This window comes from Vipera berus (assembly GCF_964194415.1).
Source record: "Vipera berus genome assembly, chromosome: 1".
Taxonomy (NCBI): Eukaryota; Metazoa; Chordata; class Lepidosauria; order Squamata; family Viperidae; genus Vipera; species Vipera berus.
The window spans coordinates 190809361-190829495 of record NC_138202.1 but is presented as its reverse complement, the minus strand read 5'-3'; the positions used below and the strand labels follow the sequence as shown (position 1 = coordinate 190829495).

At 38.0% G+C, this 20135-nt stretch overlaps 1 protein-coding gene across 1 annotated transcript in view; it reads left to right on the top strand.

Annotated features, from left to right (window-relative positions):
- COL4A1 (collagen type IV alpha 1 chain) overlaps positions 1-20135 on the top strand; it is a 144501-nt gene that overhangs the window by 73233 nt on the left and 51133 nt on the right. Inside the window, exons 18-26 of the mRNA XM_081312673.1 lie at positions 699-740; positions 2449-2542; positions 2898-2933; positions 4988-5143; positions 7085-7177; positions 9157-9240; positions 12819-12889; positions 15780-15971; positions 18625-18793. Coding sequence (XP_081168799.1) covers positions 699-740; positions 2449-2542; positions 2898-2933; positions 4988-5143; positions 7085-7177; positions 9157-9240; positions 12819-12889; positions 15780-15971; positions 18625-18793 — 937 coding nt within the window. The remainder of the gene's footprint in view (positions 1-698; positions 741-2448; positions 2543-2897; positions 2934-4987; positions 5144-7084; positions 7178-9156; positions 9241-12818; positions 12890-15779; positions 15972-18624; positions 18794-20135) is intronic.

The following is a 20135-nucleotide window of genomic DNA, read 5'->3' as shown; positions in this document are numbered from 1 at the left end:
TTTGAGACCCAAGTGTCATCCTCGCCCCAGTTCCTGCCAACCTAGAAGATCGAAAGCATGCAAATATCAGTAGATAAGTAGGTATCACTTTGGTAGGAAGATAACAGCGCTCCATGACTATGGAAATGTCTTTGGACAGCGTTGGCTCAATGGCCTTGAAATGGAGATGAGCACTGGCCCCTAGAGTCGGCAATAATTAGCAGAGTGAAAACCATAGAGACTCCTTTACCTTTTCTACCTGCACTCCCCAAACCTTCTAAAAGAAGTGAAAAATATTTAAATCCTAGCCCTTCCAATGTCATCATTGCATCATTATCAGAAGACTTTCTGGGCTCTGCTGGTTGGCAACAGTTTTAAGCATTGGTTCAAAAGTGGCAGATTGTTTCCTGCTCCATTAAGGACGAAAAATGTTATCAGCAGAAAGGTTTCACAGACTCCCACAGCTAGTACAGTATTTGTGCTTACAGTATAAATTATAGATATAATTTATACTGTTAAAACTTTCAAGTGATTAATGGTATGCATTTGGAGCTGAAGGCTTTCATACATGCAAAATTACTAAAGAGAACTGTACACATTTTTGCATTGGCCATATCTCCCCTTTCCTCCCTTCCCAACACAATCAGTTGGCTATACCCAGTTTTTAAAAATATTGTTTTAAAGTCAGTAGATAAATTCCTTCTTTTCCTTCTTCCCAGGGAGACAAGGGTGTAACAGGACCACCTGGACCTCCAGGAATTGTAAGTATAAAATCTGGTCTTAAATGTGTTCTATTTTTAAATAGAATAGAATAGAATAGAATAGAATAGAATAGAATAGAATAGAATAGAATAGAATAGAATAGAATAGAATAGAATAGAATAGAATAGAATAGAATAGAATCTGGAAGGGACCTTGGAGGTCTTCTAGTCTAGCCCCCTGCTCAAGCAGGAGCGCTTATACCTTCTCAAACAAGAGATTGCTTAGTCTCTTCTTAAAAATCTCCAGTGATGGAGCACCCATGATTTTATAAATAAGTTGATAGTTCAGTGCAGACTAGACTGTTTGCTTGCATATTGCAGTATTGACTACTCTGATCAGCAGCAGTTTTTCTGGGCTGTTAGATAGAACTATTTTTAATTATCTGGGCTGACCCTGATATTGATTATATGCAAAGTACTGCTGTCCCATGACTCGCCATCCAAATAATCTGGGTCCTTCCTTCCTTCCTTCCTTCCTTCCTTCCTTCCTTCCTTCCTTCCTTCCTTCCTTCCTTCCTTCCTTCCTTCCCTCCCTCCCTCCCTCCCCCCCTCCCCATAAAGATCTGATTACTTAACTTTGTTAATAAAATTTTATCCTGGGACACTGGTAATGTGATTTGGAGTTGTGGGGTGGTGGTAGTCTTACTCTACAGTTCTTTATGGCTACATTCCACTGCTTGGAGGCAGGATCTGTTCAACTGGTTTGCCTCCAGCAACTAAGGAGCCTAATTAGGATTCAGAGGGAGCTTCAGGGTGCAGTTTGTTCCTGGAACTCTGGTATACATACACTTGTTCTGCTTAAACACAAAGGTGACCATGGCCTCAGATAAGATCACAGTTATGCAAACTCTCTAAGCAGAGGGATCCTGGAATTTCCTGATTTTCAGAGGAACTGTGGGTGATGAAGGAGCATAAGACATGCCTAGAGCCCTGCTGGAGGAAAACAAAAAATAATCCCAACTATGCATCAAGAAGAACCTTTGCCTGGGAAGAGTTTAAACCTATAAACCCCAATGAAATAAACAAGATTCTTGGGGCTGTGAGTTCAATCATCGTTGTTTTAAAACTCAGAGAGCACCAGGGACTTCACAGTCCAACCTTGAGCTACATATATACTATTCTATTGGCACCTGTGTCTTAGATCCATATTATAGATCCTGTTATTTAAAACCTTCCAGGAGGTGATGTGTGGCAGGTTTATGTGATGATTAATGCTTCTATGAAGGAGAAGGTAGTATCACCTGCTCTGAAGGAGTTGGTTATCCAACTTCTCTTAAAGAGGTCATTCTAGACTAGCAAAACTGAATTATTTTTGGCCAACCTTCAGAGACGTTGTTGAGAAAGCTTATAGCTCTAGAGGGCCACCAGGCAAATGGATAATCTGGATCATTTTTAGTCAGAATTTGGACCCAGATATAACACTGAGGCAGTACTGATAGCACAAACCCAAAAGTTGTTTGCCTTGTTCAAATGAAACCTTTGTTACTATGTTTGCATTCATTAAAATAAGCTTCTTTCCAGATAAGGGAAGGCTTGGGAAATTTGGGAGTTACAATTCCAAGACATCTTGGGAACACCAGGGTTGGGAAGGTTGGGCTAGAGCAATTCCTAAGAAAGACAGGAATCCCAGAAATACTGTAAGCTCTGACCTATTTGGAAGATTTCAGATTGATGGGTTTTCTGTATTTTGATGCTTGCCATTATTCAGGTTACGGATAAAGAAAAAGAAGAAGTGTTTGGTGAAAAGGGTGACCCAGGACCTCATGGGTTTCCAGGAAGGAAAGGAGAAGCAGGTCCCAAAGGTAAACCTTGGTCATTATTCATGATATATTCTTAATTGGTTGAGAAATTAACTAAAGTTAAATAAAACTTAAATTGCTAGTAATTTCTTTTACTCATGATGCTTTAATTCTCTTTTATTGCAAGCTGCCTTGATTGTCAAGTGGATAGAAAGGTGGGGTATAAATCCAATAATAATTTCAGTAATAACATATGTAGTTATTTTTTGTCGTGATTTGAGAGAAAATAAGTAACCTAGCCTCTAGAAAAAAAATAAAGCCAGTATGTTTTATTGGGCCCCAGATATTGGGCCCCAACCAAATATCAAATACAATTTAAGACTTTACTTTCTGAATATTTATTATATTTATTTTATAGGTTCTCAAGGTAGTCCAGGGCCACCAGGTCCTCCAGGTAAGAATATTTGTTAATTTGGTTAATTGATTAGTTTTAGACTGATTTTTTACTAGAACTTTGCCAACTTTTATTTCCAATATTTCTGCGGATATAAATGATATATTTTCCCTGATATTCACCATAATTTTTGAACAATTATTTTATATTTACAAGGCATTCATTTATCTTCAGTATCATTTTCCTATTTTGCAGAACTTTCCAGGGTCAGGCATTCTTGACATCTTATCAGTGGTTTTGCATCTTTTCTTTTATAATTATTTTTTTCCCTAGCAATGTAATCAACATAGCATTTATATTATAGATGCTTACTGGTAGTCTTTAAAAGTTAAAGAGTAAAGAGATTACATTATATCCATGTGATGAGGCATGGGGAAGGAAGGCAGGAGAAGGCAGGGTTATGGGTTACATGTGAAGCTGATTATGAACACCTTATCAAGTAACAGTTGTAATGTACTTTCAGAAGCCACATCATTCTCTGCAACTGACTAGCACCCCAGTCTCCTCCTTTCCTCTCCCTTTCTCTTGCATAAATTCTTTATCAGTTTAACCATTCAGTGAATCAGTAAAGTGATTTGTAGTTCACAAAAGCTTAAGGCCTTTTAATAAAATGTGTTGTCAGAAAAGACACTCCTTCTGCTTCATACTGTAAATATTGTATTTAAATGTACATTAGGTTATCTTTTTTTTAGGCATGACGATCTTTTTCTCTTTTATGAGAAACTTAATGTATTTTTAAAAAGGACCAAAATGGACTTAGTTTAATATGGCACAGTCAAATCACAAATTTATTTGAACAATAAGACTTATTAAGTGATTGTTTAAAGGATCTGTTTGATTTACACACTTATATCACTTTGCTTTACGTTTGGGGTCATTGAAGTGGCTTCAACATTAGTTTTCTGATGTCCTTCTTAATATAATATTTAATTATTTTACCTTTTGTCTAGAAAATATTTATGAACATGTCCACCTTAGATAACTTGATGTCTCCTAGAATGTGAAATATTGTGTCAAACAATTCTTTTCATTTTTTCCTCTCTCTCATTACAGAAGAATGTTAGATTTCTATCTCATCTGACTATTTGTGAACCGATTCTTTTATACTATCTGATGGTTCTCATTTGAGATAAAATTTTAGAGGCAACATTTTAATATAACAACTATTTTAGTCGTAACCAATATGATGTTCTAATTAAGATAATTGTTTAAAATATGACTATTTATTAGCTTACTACTTCACACGTTTGTTGAGGCAGTTAAATGAAGACAGATCTCCATGTTAAGGCAACTTGGGTTCCTGGATATACAATTACAATAACTAAATAATACACAATTGATAGGTTTGGTCGATTACATCTTTATATCTCTTTAGTAGGGACGCGGTGGCTCAGTGGGTTAGGACACTGAGCTTGTCGATCAGATGGTCGGCAATGTGGCAGGTTGAATCCCGAGTGCCGCGTAACAGAGTGAGCGCCTGTTACTCGTCCCAGCTTCTGCCAACCTAGCAGTTCGAAAGCACGTAAAAATGCAAGTAGAAAAATAGGGACCACTACGGTGGGAAGGTAACAGCGTTCCATGCGCCTTTGGCATTTAGTCATGCCGGCCACATGACCACGGAGACGTCCTCGGACAAACGCTGGCTCTTCGGCTTTGAAACGGAGATGAGCACCGGCCCCTAGAGTCGGAAATGACTAGCATGCATGTGCGGGGGAACCTTTACCTTTACCTTATCTCTTTAGTGGAATGAGATGGCATGGCAACCATCAGAACCCTATGGTGTGTATGTGTACAAAAATGGCCTCTGGTTGGGAGTCTCTCCCATATCTTTAGATTTCATGCAGCTGGATATTTGTATAAATAACAATCTTGATATATAAACCAATGAAAATTGAAAATGAAAATGCTTCAACCTATTTGGCATATTTAGATATATGGCATTTTTTTCTATTCTTACCTTTAGTATTTTTGTTCGATGTTGTTACTATAATTGATGCATATATTTTCTAAAGAAGGTTTTCATGAGTTTATTTCATTGCATTCTTGTAATCGAGGGCAAGCTAGTCCAGGATTACCTGGTTTTCCTGGTGAAAGAGGGAGAAAAGGTGACCAGGGGCCTCCTGGAACATCTTTGCCTGGGCCAAAAGGAAGAGATGGATACACAGGACCTCGTGGTTTACCTGGGCCTCCAGGCCCACCTGGTAGAACAGGCAAGTTACTATTGTCCTTAGAAAATATATTATTTAATATTTAAAAAGACCTGAGATAAGCTATAAATATCAGGATTGTAGCCAGGATGTTCTGAATGAATTTGTCAGAGAAGATAATTGTATACTTCAAAACTATTACTTTGGCCAGGCTAAATGATTTTACAGTGAGTGATTGGTGACTTCTGACAGTAATTTATTAAGTCCATATAATTAACAAGTGCTTCTTGCTTACAACAGCAGCTGCATCTTTATCATTCTATCCATTCACTGAGAATATAAAAAGTATATATGAAGATCCAGGCTCCATAAAAGTAGAAGTGTCTTTTCTAAGAACTGTTTCTAGCCTTTGTTATTAAGAAATTTTGTCTAATAGGTCTTTAGGCACTTATGGTTCATTGGTATAGTAGTGAACCCCAGAGTGAAAGGGGATTGTGTTTCAGTATCCTGAAGAATTAAAAGAACCAAAAAAGGATTTTTGGCTTCCAAACCCAGAAAAAAGAATAATTAAGTTTAATGTTTAATGAAGAGAAGGAAGAGGGGGGACATGATAGCAGTGTTCCAATATCTCAGGGTTTGCCACAAAGAAGAGGGAGCCAAGCTATTCTCCAAACCACCTGAAAGCAGGACAAGAAGCAACGGATGGAAACTAACCAAAGAGAGAAGCAACTTAGAACTAAGGAGAAACTTCCTGACAGTTAGAACAATTAACCAGTGGAACAACCTGCCTCCAGAAGCTGTGAATGCTCCAACACTGGACGTTTTTAAGAAGAGACGGGACAGCCACTTGTCTGAAATGATATAGGGTTTCCTGCCTGAGCAGGGGGTTGGACTAGATAACCTCCAAGGTCCCTTCCAACTTTATTATCATTATTATAAGTTTTGTGGATGGCAGCCTATGGGTTGGATTGAGCCTTAACTGACCAATGCTAAGGCAGGTAGCAAAGGTCAATATATTTAGGGCCATCAGATGATGACTATGTCATATGAAAGATTGCAACATGGCATGATTGGGTCATTCAGAAACACAGTATGATTGAAAATAATGGCTGTCTGGTCATTTAAGCTTATTAATATGTACATGTGGAAAATGAATTAATTCAAAAACTTGATCAATTTGATTGCTAATGATGAAGGATGGAGAGAATGGGCATATGGGTATAGGGGATCTGTTAAACAAACAGGCTTTACGCCATGTAGGGCTTTAAATGTCAAAACCATCACCCTGAATTATACCCAGAAACAGACTGGTAACCACTTTAGTTTGTGAAGTGGAGGTATAACATGTGTTCCCCTAGAAACACATGAAACTGCCCACACTGCTACATCCTGTACCAACTGAAGCTTCTGGATACTTTTCAAGTGCAGCCCCGTGTAGACTGTACTGTAGTAATCCAGCTTTGAGTGAGGGGAATAGGACATGAGTGATTGTGATGAGAGCCCCAAGATACTGATACTGTCATACTGTTACTATGCCAGTATAAAAAATAAGAGGTAGCAAGACTGAATGCAAACACCATAGAGAAATTAGTTGTTGGTTTCTAGGAAGGTGCTTGGAAGAATGCTGATTGAAAGGGTGCAAAAGATACAAATGAGCAAAATTTGGGAGATAGTATAATGATATGTGAGAATGACCTTGAGGGATGACCTTTGCAGCAAGGTCTATATTGCCATACGGTACCCTTTTTTTCCTTAATCTCTGCAGTTGTTGGATAGAAGGTACTACAATATAGATTACATGATTATTACTTTGCAAATTGTTGGGATTAGTAAAATACAGAGGGAGAATGTTATGTGAATTAGCCTTAAAGAAATGGATATTATTAGTAATATAATTTCATGGCTCCTGCCTTTTATTTTTATGTTTGGTGATTAGTGTCATTGGTGTAGATTAGTGCTGTTTAAAGGTCAGAATTAATATTCTTTATTTTCTTACTACTGCAGATGGAATTGGGTGTGAACGTGGTCCACCTGGTGACCCAGGTCTTCAAGGCACCCCAGGACAGTCAGGCTACACGGGAGAAAGAGGAGAAAAAGGTAAGACTGACATTGGTATTTTACTTTCTTTTTTGAGTTCCCCAAAAGAGATGTCATTGATTAAACATTAATGAAAAATATATTCAATAAAAAGTACAGGTAGTCCTTGACTTACAACCACAACTGAGCTCACAATATATGTTGCTAAGTGAGAAATTTGTTAAGTGAGTTTTGCCCCATTTTATGACATTTCTTGCCACAGGTATTAAGCGAATCACTGCAGTTGTTAAATTAGCATCACAGTTAAGTGAATCTGGATTCCCCATGGACTTTGCTTGTCAGAAGGTCACGAAAGGGGATCACATGACCCACCCACCCCGGACGTTGCAGCCGTCATAAATGTGAACCAGTCATCAAGCATCTGAATGTAAATCACATGACCATGGGGAAGCTGCAACAGTCATATGCATGAAAAATGGTCATAATTCACTTTTTTCAGTGCCGTTGTAACTTTAAATGGTCACTAAATGAACTGTTATAAGTCAAAGACTATCTGTATGAGGTTTGGGTAAAAAAATTGCAAATATGCATGTGAACCTAAACCTCACTTTAGATGTACTCTACTACTTAGCATGTAACATGAGGAACATAACAAAATGTAAAATCACAGATAGATTTACAGTATATGCTTCACACCCACAAGTAGAACAGGTGATTTTTTTTAAAGGGAAGCTTTAAAAACAACATTGGTTGCTGCATAGAAAGAAATCACAGGCTTAAAGGCAAGCACGAGTGCAGGATGTACAGATAGTCCTCAACTTACAACAGTTCATTTAGTAACCTTCAAAATTATAGTGGTACTGAAAAATTGACTTAAGACCATTTTACACAACCCTTGTAGCATACCCATGATCATGTGATAAAAATTCAGATGCTTGGCAACTAGTTCATAGATCCTTAAATTCTTATGAACAAAATTGTGATTACAGCCCATTTTGATTTTGCTCACTCCCCATTATTTGTGTCAATACTCTCCTATTTCCAAGTCAATAAAATTCTACTTCGAAAAACTAGAAGAAGTAATATGCAAAAATTCTTCTAAAGATGTCACTTGACTTCCTTCTAGTTTCTCTTGGAACTGATATTTCTGATATTTCTCCCCTCATAGACACACACAATAAAAGTGTGCCTTGTAATACATGTATGACTTTTCACAACTAATATAACTCCCAACGTTACTCAGAAAAAATGGAGCAAAAACAAGAGAGGCAGTTGCAGAAGTGAACCGATGTTTCCAGCCTGCTGCAAGATGGGACAAAGAACTCCTACCACAGTGCATGCAAGAAAGCAGAATTAGAAATTGTATTTGAGTTTTGTGAAATAAAGCAAGATACAATCTCCCAAAGTGTGTGAATGGGCTCAGGAAAAAAAGAAACTAAAATAGATTTCATTTCATTCTCATAGAAAGGCAATTATTATTTAACTATAGTTAATATAGGGACGCGGTGGCTCAGTGGGTTAGGACACTGAGCTTGTCGATCAGAAGGTCGGCAGTTTGGCGGGTCAAATCCCGAGTAAGCGCCTGTTACTCGTCCCAGCTTCTGCCAACCTAGCATTTCGAAAGCATGTAAAAATGCAAGTAGAAAAATAGGAACCACTACGGTGGGAAGGTAACAGCGTTCCGTGCGCCTTTGGCATCTAGTCATGCCGGCCACATGACCACGGAGATGTCCTCAGACAAGCGCTGGCTCTTCAGCTTTGAAACGGAGATGAGCACCGGCCCCTAGAGTCGGAAACAACTAGCACGCATGTGCAGGGGAACCTTTATAGTTAATATGATTACTGTTTGATGAAGCACCCAAGGCTTTCAGGGCCAACGGGCAAGGGTCTGCATACAGAGTATTTTCAATATGTCACATTCAAAGTTTGATTAAGTAATATGTGTCAAATATTATGTCACACATATTTCCATTCCCGAGGCATGAGATTTTTATACTGAATGTAAACAATTTTCAAACATCTTTACCTTTTTCCCAAAGGTGAAAAAGGAGAAGGCTGCTTGGAGTGTGATGGAGCAGGTTTTCCTGGGCCACCAGGGCCCCAGGGCCTTCAAGGGGAACCAGGTAAAGTAAGAAGAGGGAATCCCTTAATTACACTGCAGATAAAACTTTTCCCTAGAATTTGTTCTGTTTTTCTACTCTTCCATTCATCACGTTGCTTCACAAAGAAATGGAGAGATAGCTTCAAAATTATATTTGTAACCGAACAATACGTTTCAAATGTTAGTTTGCATTACCAGATGACCATATGCAGTAAAGGGGAAAGTAAGAATCAGTTCCTCCCTTCTATTCTGTGCTCTTCACATTTCATTCTTAACATTCTGGAATGAGTTAAATAATCTTGGCATTTATTTTAATTCATTTTGATGAAAGAGTCTGTTGTTTGGATCTGATCCCTGGAGCAGTGGAAATGAAGTTAACTCTGCCTTTTTCTGAAAATGCAATCCTTATTTCCTCCTGAACAGAAAATAAGAGTAACAAGCCTATATTTTCTTATCCTGCATCTTTTCTATGTCTACCCAAAATGTGGCTGTTTGGAAAATAAATCTCACAAATGTCAGACGTTATCCACAATTTCTACATGGTTGCAGGATCATTTAGTTTTGTTTAAGCATTTTGAAAAAGATGGGCATTCTCTGTAATTGAGAAGTGATAATTAAAAAATACATAAAATTTCTTCTTTTTATTGTTGAATTTTTTTTATTATTCCATTATAGATAGTTCAAGTAAAGCATTAAAAAAATCCTTCTTTCTAAAAATTATTTGGAGTACTCGAACATTTCTATTTCTTTAATAAACATGCTTATTCCTTTATTCAAATGATCATTTGATTTTCAAAATCATAATCTTCTCTTGGCAGCTTATGGTAAAGTAATATAAAAGTATTCCATTAAATTAAATAGAAAAATGTAAATACAGGAAAATATTCTTGGAATGCCTATCAATAGTAAATGCAATTGGGAAAAAATGCTTAAAAGCAGCTACAGATGTGGCCAGCTGTATATATCACTTTGGATGGAATTCCACACAGTAGGCTGCCTACCAAGTCTACAGTGAGGGGAAAAAATATTTGATCCCCTGCTGATTTTGTATGTTTCCCCACTGACAAAGAAATGATCAGTCTATCATTTTAATTGTAGGTTTATTTTAACAGTCAGAGACAGAATAACAGCAAAAAAAATCCAGAAAAACACATTTCAAAAAAGTTATAAATTGATTTGCATTTTAATGAGTGAAATAAGTATTTGATCCCCTATCAATCAGCAAGATTTCTGGTTCTCAGATCTTTTATACAGGTAACGCGCTGAGATTAGGAACACTGTTTTAAAGGGAGTGCTTTTAATCTCAGCTTGTTACCTGCATGAAAGACACCTGTCCACAGAAGCAATCAATCAATCAGATTCCAAACTCTCCACCATGGCCAAGACCAAAGTGCTGTCCAAGGATGTCAGGGACAAGATTTTAAACCTACACAAGGCTGGACTGGCCTACAAGACTATTGCCAATAGCTTGGTGAGAAGATGACAAGAGTTGGTGCAATTATTCGCCAATGGAAGAAACACAAAATAACTGTCAATCTCCCTCGGTCTGGGGCTCCATGCAAGATCTCACCTCTTGGAGTTTCAATGATCATGAGAAAGGTGAGGAATCAGCCCAGAACTACAGAGGAGGATCTTGTCAATGATCTCAAGGCAGCTGGGACCATAGTCACCAAGAAAACAATTGGTAACACACTACGCCATGAAGGACTGAAATCCTGCATCGCCTGCAAGGTCCTCCTGCTCAAGAAAACACATGTACAGGCCTGTCTGAAGTTTTCCAATGAACATCTGAATGATTCAGAGGAGAAGTGGGTGAAAGTGTTGTGGTCAGATGAGATGAAAATTGAACTCTTTGGCATCAACTCAACTTGCCGTGTTTGGAGAAGGAGGAATGCTGCCTGTGACCCCAAGAACACCATCCCCACTGTCAAACATGGAGGTGGAAACATTATGCTTTGGGGGTGTTTTTCTGCTAAAGGGACAGGACAAGTTCACTACATCAAAGGGATAATGGACGGGGCCATGTATTGTCAAATCTTGGATGAGAATCTCCTTCCCTCAGCCAGGGCAGTGAAAATGGATCATGGATGGGTATTCCAGCATGGAAATGACCCAAAACACACAGCCAAGGCAACAGAGGAATGGCTCAAGAAGAAGCACATTATGGTCCTGGAATGGCCTAGCCAGTCTCCAGACCTTAATCCCATAGAAAATCTATGGAAGGAGCTGAATATTTGAGCTGCCAAATGTCAGCCTCGAAACCTTAATGACTTGGAGAGAATCTGTAAACAGGAGTGGGCTAAAATCCCTCCTGAGATGTGTACCAACCTGGTGGCCAACTACAAGAAATGTCTGATCTCTGTGATGGCCAGCAAGGGTTTTGCCACCAAGTGCTAAGTCATGTTTTATGAAGGGGTCAAATATTTATTTCACTCATTAAAATGCAAATCAATTTATAACTTTTTTTGAAATGTATTTTTCTGGATTTTTTTGTTATTTTGTCTCTCTTAAAATAAACCTACCATTGAAATTATAGACTGATCATTTCTCTGTCAGTGGGCAAACGAACAAAATCAGCAGGGGAATCAAATAATTTTATCCCTCACTGTATTGATGTTACTGGCAACCAATAAGTAGAATTTCTGACACTTATTTTAAATTATAGGCATTGCCAATTATTCCAAATACTTCGTGAAAAATAGATTAAACAGAGGGCAATAATACTCACAGATGGAACTGGCCAATATTTTAATTTATAATGAGTAGCCTAAACATTGCACAGGAGTAACCTTCAATAGATGACTTTTAATAAAATAAATGACTAGTTTTTTTAAAAAAGTGTAGCCATCCCAGCAGCTATATATTAAGATTAAGCAAGCATCCATCCATGTGGCAAATGTTTTATGACCCATGCCCACAATAGTCTCACAAAATTTCAAATTGTGTCTATTGGTTTTTTTTAAAAAAAATTATGTCTAGTTTTTATTGAGCAAACTTTCTCCATGCCATGTGATTCTTTTGATTAGCACTATAGAATACAATGAAAATAGAAAATTGCCAGACTCAACTAGAGGTTCCCACTTCATTCCAGTAACAATGGGTAACAATTATTCGGCACTAGTCTTCAAGTCATTGAGCCAGTCCATTTATGACCATCCAAAGTCACCTTCTCATTCCAAGCAATGATCAAGGTTGCAACCAGACAAGACTGTCAAATCCCCATCTAACTTTTTTTTTCTTTTTAAACCAAGAACGCACTTTTATGCCTTCTGCAAATGCTGTAGTACAATTTGTAATGATAGCTGGAAAATGCTGTCCTAAGCAGTCTGTGTATTTATAATATATTAAGGGAAAAGGTTTTATATATATATATATATATATATATATATATATATATATATATATATATATATATATATATATATATATATATATATATATATATATATATATATATATATATATATATATATATATATATATATATATATATAGTGTGTCTGTGTGTGTGTGTGTGTGTGTGTGTGTATAATACACACACACGTATCCATGCTTATTTGTTTGTTTATAAACACATACATATTCTGTTGTTTTAAAAAGGCTTTCCAGGACCACCAGGTGCTAAAGGTGATAGAGGCCTTCCTGGATTTGAAGGCATTCCGGGAGTGGCAGTAAGTAAATGGGTGTTTTTGGCAACTTTCCAGAGAAATATTTTTGTAATAATGAGTGTCATCAGTGCTTTAGCATTTATCATCTCAGGAAATGAATTTCAAATACAAGGGCAAGGAATCTCTTTTTGTATTTAAGGGCATGGCATTTTGTTTTGATGAATAGGAAAAAGCTTGCATTTCCCACCTCACAGCACTGATGGATAGGAGTAGTAATGTTTCAATTATGTCAGTAGCCAAGATCTTCAGGACCACACAGGTTGCAAGGTCAGGAGCTGCAAATGCATGCCCCTCCCCGATTTAGCACGCAGCACACGTGTACACTCACGTACATATGTGGTCATCATTAATTTCCCAGTTTTGAAGGCCACTTGGAGAGAATAGTATTTTAAGCTGGGCTGCTGGAAGGGCACTAGCAGTCCCGGGCAGTTTCTGGCAGGGTGATAGAAGTAAATGAAAGGTCTTCAAAAATTTTAATATTGAAAGAGAAATTTAAAACTGAATATGCTGCAGTGGAAATTTACCAGGTGAATGGAGATGAGAACCAGGAAAGGAGAGCACAAAGAAAGGATGCTAAGTGAAACACGTAGGCAAAAATTAGCTGGGTCTGAAGAGTGGGAAAAGGAAGATGACAAGCTATCAATACATCTGTAAGAGAAGATAAGTAGCAAAACAGGAAAGAACCTATTTTTTTAAAGAGGTAACAAAAAGGGGGCTAGAACTCAAGCAACTGCGCATGTGCAATTAGTTGATTAATATTAACTGACACACCTTGCATAAATTATCTCTTAATTTTAATGTACATGGGATGTATGATTTAGTATGTAGCAGGAAATATGTAGGAACCTCATAGTACCTCAGCCAATGGGGAAAGAGGAGGGATGTGCGGCCGTGGCCAGGGATGTATAAAGAAGCCAATATTTTGGGTTGAAACTTTGGAGAGAACCAAGTTTTGATAGCTTCTCTCCCCGCTTATTGCAATAAATGAAACAAAGGGCCTTCACTGTGTCTTGGCTGTTTATTGGTCAGGCGAGCTTGTCTCTGGTCATGAAGGAAATTGGCCAGGAGCGCATAACACAGGGGAAAAGGAAAGCATTGAGGTTTCTCCTTCTCCCACCAGCCAGCTTGCAACCTGCTAGTTTCCCACTGGGGAAATTCCGCTCCTTCCCAATATTTCTGCTGAGGAATGTAGATAACTAGCAGAGGAGAAGCAGTTTGATGGATCACTGTGAGGAAGGAAGCCAGCAGCTGTTCTCCCTGCCTTGATGTCAACGGCTTGGGCTTGTGTTGCGGGTGGCTTCATGGACTGTGTATATAGTAATAAAAACTCTCGCTCCGCAAGCTTTAACAGGATGAAATGCTGCATCATAGGGCAATGGCTTTTGAACCAAGCTACCTCAAAAGGGGTAACTTACCTAATGTGCCCAAAATCTGACACCCACGATTTGGTGAATTTTACAGAATATTTTATGACATACAGTTCATGAAATATTTTTCAGGCAGATACATCTGTGAATGTATCTCAGCTTTTCCAGTGAAGGCAGTGCATTAGAAAGTTTGTCATTTGTTGAAAGCATTGAGGAATTAGGCAAGAAAAGAAATTTGAAAGGATTACCCAAAGGATGGCAGGTTGTTTACCACTTATAATAACCAGGGGTCAAAGTGGCCACAAGTTGTCCACTTAAGATATTTAATATGTCCTTTATTTTCTTGATTAGGGTTTCTGTGTATGGCCTTTAAACTAGGGGTCCAGTCTGCACAAACAAGCAAAGCCGTGGTATGCAGGCAGCACACAAAACCACACTCTCTCTGGTCCATGGAAAAACCTTTCTCCATGGAACTGGTCCCTGGTGCCCAAAGGTTTGGGGACCTCTGCTTTAAACCATGCAAATGCTTCCATAAAGCAACCTATGTAGTTAGTTTACTAGATTTCTAAGTCAGAGTCTGCCCAATTTTGGGATCAAGAAATATTAATTTCCACCTGTTAATAAATGAGCAAATATGCTGTAAGGATAGATATTCTTCACTCTCACTGTATGGTAGAATTGTTTAAAAATGCACCCGTGCTTCAGTTCTCTACCTTCAGAAAGTTTATTTTCTTTGGAATGAGAGCTTTCTGTGTGTAGGGTGATTGATGGAGGAGGAGGAGGAGGAGGCACTGTTGAAACAAAGTCAGGGAGTGTGATTTTATGAGTCTGTCCTGAGAATTTTGGTTGATTCTTGGAATCATTTTACTGAATTCAGTTTTGAACGTAATTTTTATTAAAGAAATGTTTAACAAGATAAAAGCAATACCAATTTTAGAAAAGAAATAAAAATAGTATATAGGTAAGAAACAGAAGGAAAGGAAAGGAAAGGAAAGGAAAGGAAAGGAAAGGAAAGGAAAGGAAAGGAAAGGAAAGGAAAGGAAAGGAAAGGAAAGGAAAGGAAAGGAAAGGAAAGGAAAGGAAAGGAAAAAGAAAGATTATAAAGTAGTGGCTTCCTATCTTCCTCAAAACAGGTATAAATGTATTTATATTTTACTCCCTTTCTTTAAGGTTACATCATGACTTCCCTCTTTCCATAATCCACCCTTTCTAATCATCTAACCCATAAATCGCAAGTTTATTTTTCCTCTTTTCAGCAAAAATCCATAAGGGGCTTCCAGTCACTAATAAAAGTAGTTGTTGTCCTTTCAGATAATGAAAGAAATCAATTTTAACTATCTCAGCATTACTGCCATCTTCACCAGAGATTCCTCCCTTGTGGTTATTTCAAACAAAAGCACTTTTGTCAAAATATTAATGTTTCAAATTAAGAGACAGAATTTTCCTCTTTAAGGGAAAACTTTCTTAAATCAAAATCATTTTAAGCTTTTTGCTATTATATCTTCTTTTCATATCTATAATTTCAGGGACCTCCTGGTGTACCTGGTGAGAAAGGAATCTCGGGACCAAAAGGAGAACCTGGAGATGTTTTCTATGACTCCATTTTAAAAGGTGAAAAAGGATTACCAGGATTACCTGGACAATCAGGTATTCCTGGCAAAGAAGGAAGGCCAGGAAAGGACGGTGTGCCTGGCATCCCAGGACCTAAAGGAGCATCTGTATGTATCTGTCTATGTCCATTCTTCTATACAAAATATAGAATGTGTGTGTATGTGTGTGTGTGTGTTTAAATTAACTCATTTTATTTTAATCTGGCATAATCCTATGAATTATATAGAACTCCTACCTGGTTAAATAAAAAAATCCTTTAATAATAGGAGTAGATAAATTAATGAAGTCAGGTAAGTGCATAGTCTGGTAGAAAAAGCAAAGGCTGTGGTTAACTGAGGCATAGATGAGCCTCAGTTTTAGAAGATGAAGAAAGGGTGGGTGCCTCTTCTAGCATGGCATTTTCTGTAGACATTATTATAATCACTTTTACTAAAGTTTGTATATTCAGCAACATCCCAAAACAAGCTTTTCTCCTTCCCTCATTTTCTCTTGAGCCATATCAAATTTGGGTGGGGCAATGAGGGCTGAAGAGAGAGAAGGAATTTGTTCCACTGACAAATATTGACACAGCTGGATTTCACTAACAGGGTGAAAACAAACTGGTGCTTGATTAATGAGGATACATTCCCTTCAATCAATCAAAGTGCTTTTAATCAATAAATCTTTGGTGCAGTGGTAAAGGTGCTGGTTTAGGAAGCAGGTGTCTCTGAGAGCTCCGGCTGTCCCTAAGGCATGAAAGCTGGCTGAATGACTTTGAGGCCAGCACTCCTCAGAGAGCTGAAGCTCACAGGAGATAGGAGTCTTAGATACGTTCACCTGTTTTGAGTTATATTTAAAAACTGGGACAGAAATATAATTATGATAATTGTGTAAATCCTGCAATGATACCTTTAATATTACTAAATAACAATATCTGCTTATCCCAGGAAGAACTCAACAGGTGGACAAAAATGCCAAGTCTAAATGGGTTTGCCATAATTGTTGCAAAAGAGGTTTACAGGTAGTCCTCGACTTACAATAGTTCATTTAATGACCATTCGAAGTTACAATGGCATTGAAAAAGTGACTTACAATGTTTTTCATACTGACAACCATTGCAACTTCCCCTGGTCACATGATTAAATTTCAAATGCAAACTTCTGACAAGCAAAGACAATGGGGCAGCCAGATTCACTTAATAAACATGTTACTAACTTAACTGCAGTGACTCACTTAACAACTATGGCAAGAAAGGTCATAAAATGTGACCTCACTTAACAAATGTCTCACTTAGCAACAGAAATTTTGGGCTCAGTTGTGGCCATAAGTTGAGGACTGCCTGTATTAGTGTTAAGTTTGAGACGTTCTTTTTCCTCCTACTGTCCCAGGTCTTTCTTTAAAAAGACTGCAACCAGAGGCTGGGGTGGAAAGCATCAGTGCATGAAGGGATATACTGTATACTGCTCAAAAAAATAAAGGGAACAGAAAATAAGACATCCTACTATTAAATACAGTACATTATGTTGTTTAAGTGTTCCCTTTATTTTTTGAGCAGTATATTTATACTATTCAAGATCAAATGCAGGGTTACTTTTAATTTCTGCATCCATTTATTCATGCTTATTACCCCATCTACAGCCTGAGAAAATGAGTTGTTTTCACTGATGGTACATTATGCATATGAGTTCTGTACATTGAAATTTTATTATTTCAATCCTTCTGAGGTGCAGTAATATTTGAGGAATATTTCTCTCAGAAATTCTGTTCAAATTGATGAACCTCATTCCTTTATTTTGTTCCTTCTTTCACCACAATATTGGCTACAGTGACTTGACTGTTGTGAAATCCAGCAACATTTCATTGCCTCTTTGCAACCACTTTTTGCATGAGACATCTCTTCAGATGGATAGAATCAGAGGGCTGGAAGGGACCTTGGAGATCTTTTTGTCCAGCCCCCTTCCCAGGGCAGGAAATTATGATGTACCCTGTTGTTATTTGTTCTGAATATTGTACTTGTAGGAAAGTCCATTGTGTACTTCCTTCCTTACTGCCTCATCACTCCCCATCATACAGCATCTCAGTTCTTTATTACTGTGAGCAGGAATAAGGGGGGGAGGCATTTTTGAATTCAAAGCTTTTTCAGCATAATTATTAAGCCTAATTTGGAACAAACATCAAATCTATCTCATTGATTATCTGCTTGCCCACTAGTAGTACCAAGTGAATTATTCACTGAGGTAAAATTTATGCTGACATAGTGCATACCTTCTCAAGAAGCATCAATCCCAGGATTACCAAAAGCCTTTTTTTCTGAATCTGTAATGTTCTGGGATCAACTATAATGGCTCCTGAACTTTGCTTTGGCTGCATTTTTATGAGAACAGGTAAAGTACTGAGCAAATCCTTTAAATGACAGAGGTTTTAGAACTGGAGGCATGTTGGCTATAAACAACCAGTTTCTATTGTTATGAATCCTGTGTTTGACCTTGTTTATGTGGCCTCCTGACCTCAATTCCTGTATACCTAACTCTACTAGGCATGACAGGAGACCCTGGGAAAAGTTCTGTTTCAAAGAACTGAGAGAGCCTCTATTAGATTTCCCACAGATGACTCCATCATGCATACTAACTCCATGTTTCTGGAGGTTGCACAGGAAGATTCTCTCCCATTCCCATATCTCCACAACAGACTGGATTATTCAGCTAGTATACAATTGTATATCAGTAGTTGGGGAGCAGGAAATTCTTCCTATACCCTGCTTACCTTCTTTCCTTAATCCAGGGAACCATTGGATTAAAAGGAGATCGTGGACTGCCAGGAATAAGTGGTTTACCAGGGTCCCCTGGAGACAGAGGATTCCCTGGTCTTCCGGGAGTTGGGAGTCCTGGACCACAGGGTGATAAAGGAGAAAAGGGGCTTTCTGGAAACCCTGGGACCCCTGGACTTCCAGGTAATGCTATAAAAGTAATGTTTTTAAAAATAGATAGATGGTCACAGTGCATACCACGTTTTGCAGCGATTAAAATGAATGTTACATTTTGTGTTATCACAGACATAGCAGCAGAATTGGCAGCTATTTTATGAAATATGAGGATTGCCATTGTGACTCAAAAAAATGCTTCAAAAATGTCATCAGCAGAGTTATTTTAACAAAACAATCCACAGATTATTTTAGTGGAAGAAAGAAGGAAACCACTAGAGGAAACAAAGGCTAAAATGAAATATTCTAACTCTTGTAACTTGGAAATCTGTTCATTAAGCTACATAAAAATAAAAATCATGTCTCTGAATAACATCATTTAAAGATATGGTTTCCAAATACTACCCTTTTATGTTATATGCAAACAAGATTATGCAGTTCACAAACATTGTCATCCATACAGTGGTGGGATTCAGCTGGTTCACACCAGTTCAGCAGAACCGGTAGCTAATTTTTTGTTGCCCTGGCCCAGAATGGATTTCCGGAAGCGGCATCCACACAGAGAACCACTTGTTCACATATCTGAATCCCACCACTGCATCCATAGCAGCAGTCATGGAATTCAAATATGTGAACAACTGGTTCTCTGTGTGGATGCCGCTTCCGGAAGTCCATTCTGGGCCTGAGTAAAAAAAATTAGCTACCGGTTCTGCCAAAGTGGTGCAAACCAGCTGAATCCCACTACTGCATAGCAGTGTCTCTCAACCCCAGCAGCTCTAAGATGCATGGACTTCAACACTCAGAACTCCCCATCCAGCATGCTGGTTGGGGGATTCTGGCAACTGAACTCTACACATCTTAAAATTGCTGAGGCTGAGAACAACAATCTATAGTAAGCTAGAATGATGGCTTGCTGGGTCTTAGAAAACTATATCTGCCCTGTCTCCAAACAAAGGGCCTCACCTTATAGTTTGGAAAAGATGCCATCTATAGATAGACTGTACTAAGCTGCTGTTGCTATCTATATATTGTACTTCTCTTTTCAAGTATTTGTGCACCTTTCCCATTTTCTACTACTATATGCACACAATATGGACCTATTGTGTGCCTATAAAATGCAAGTATTGTATCTAATTATGCAAAATGATTGTGGAATATTTGCCCTTAAGATTATGTAATTGCTCTTGTTTCTTAATGTGCAACTCCTTTCATTTTTTAGTATTCCTCATTCATTATATAAAATAATAAAACACTTGCCTGCGCGTGTAGTTTTGATAAAAACCAGTGACTTCTTAAAGTAATCATCAGTAACACTACTGCTAAGCTACTGCTAAGCTTGTAAGCCGCCCTGAGTCTTCGGAGAAGGGCGGGA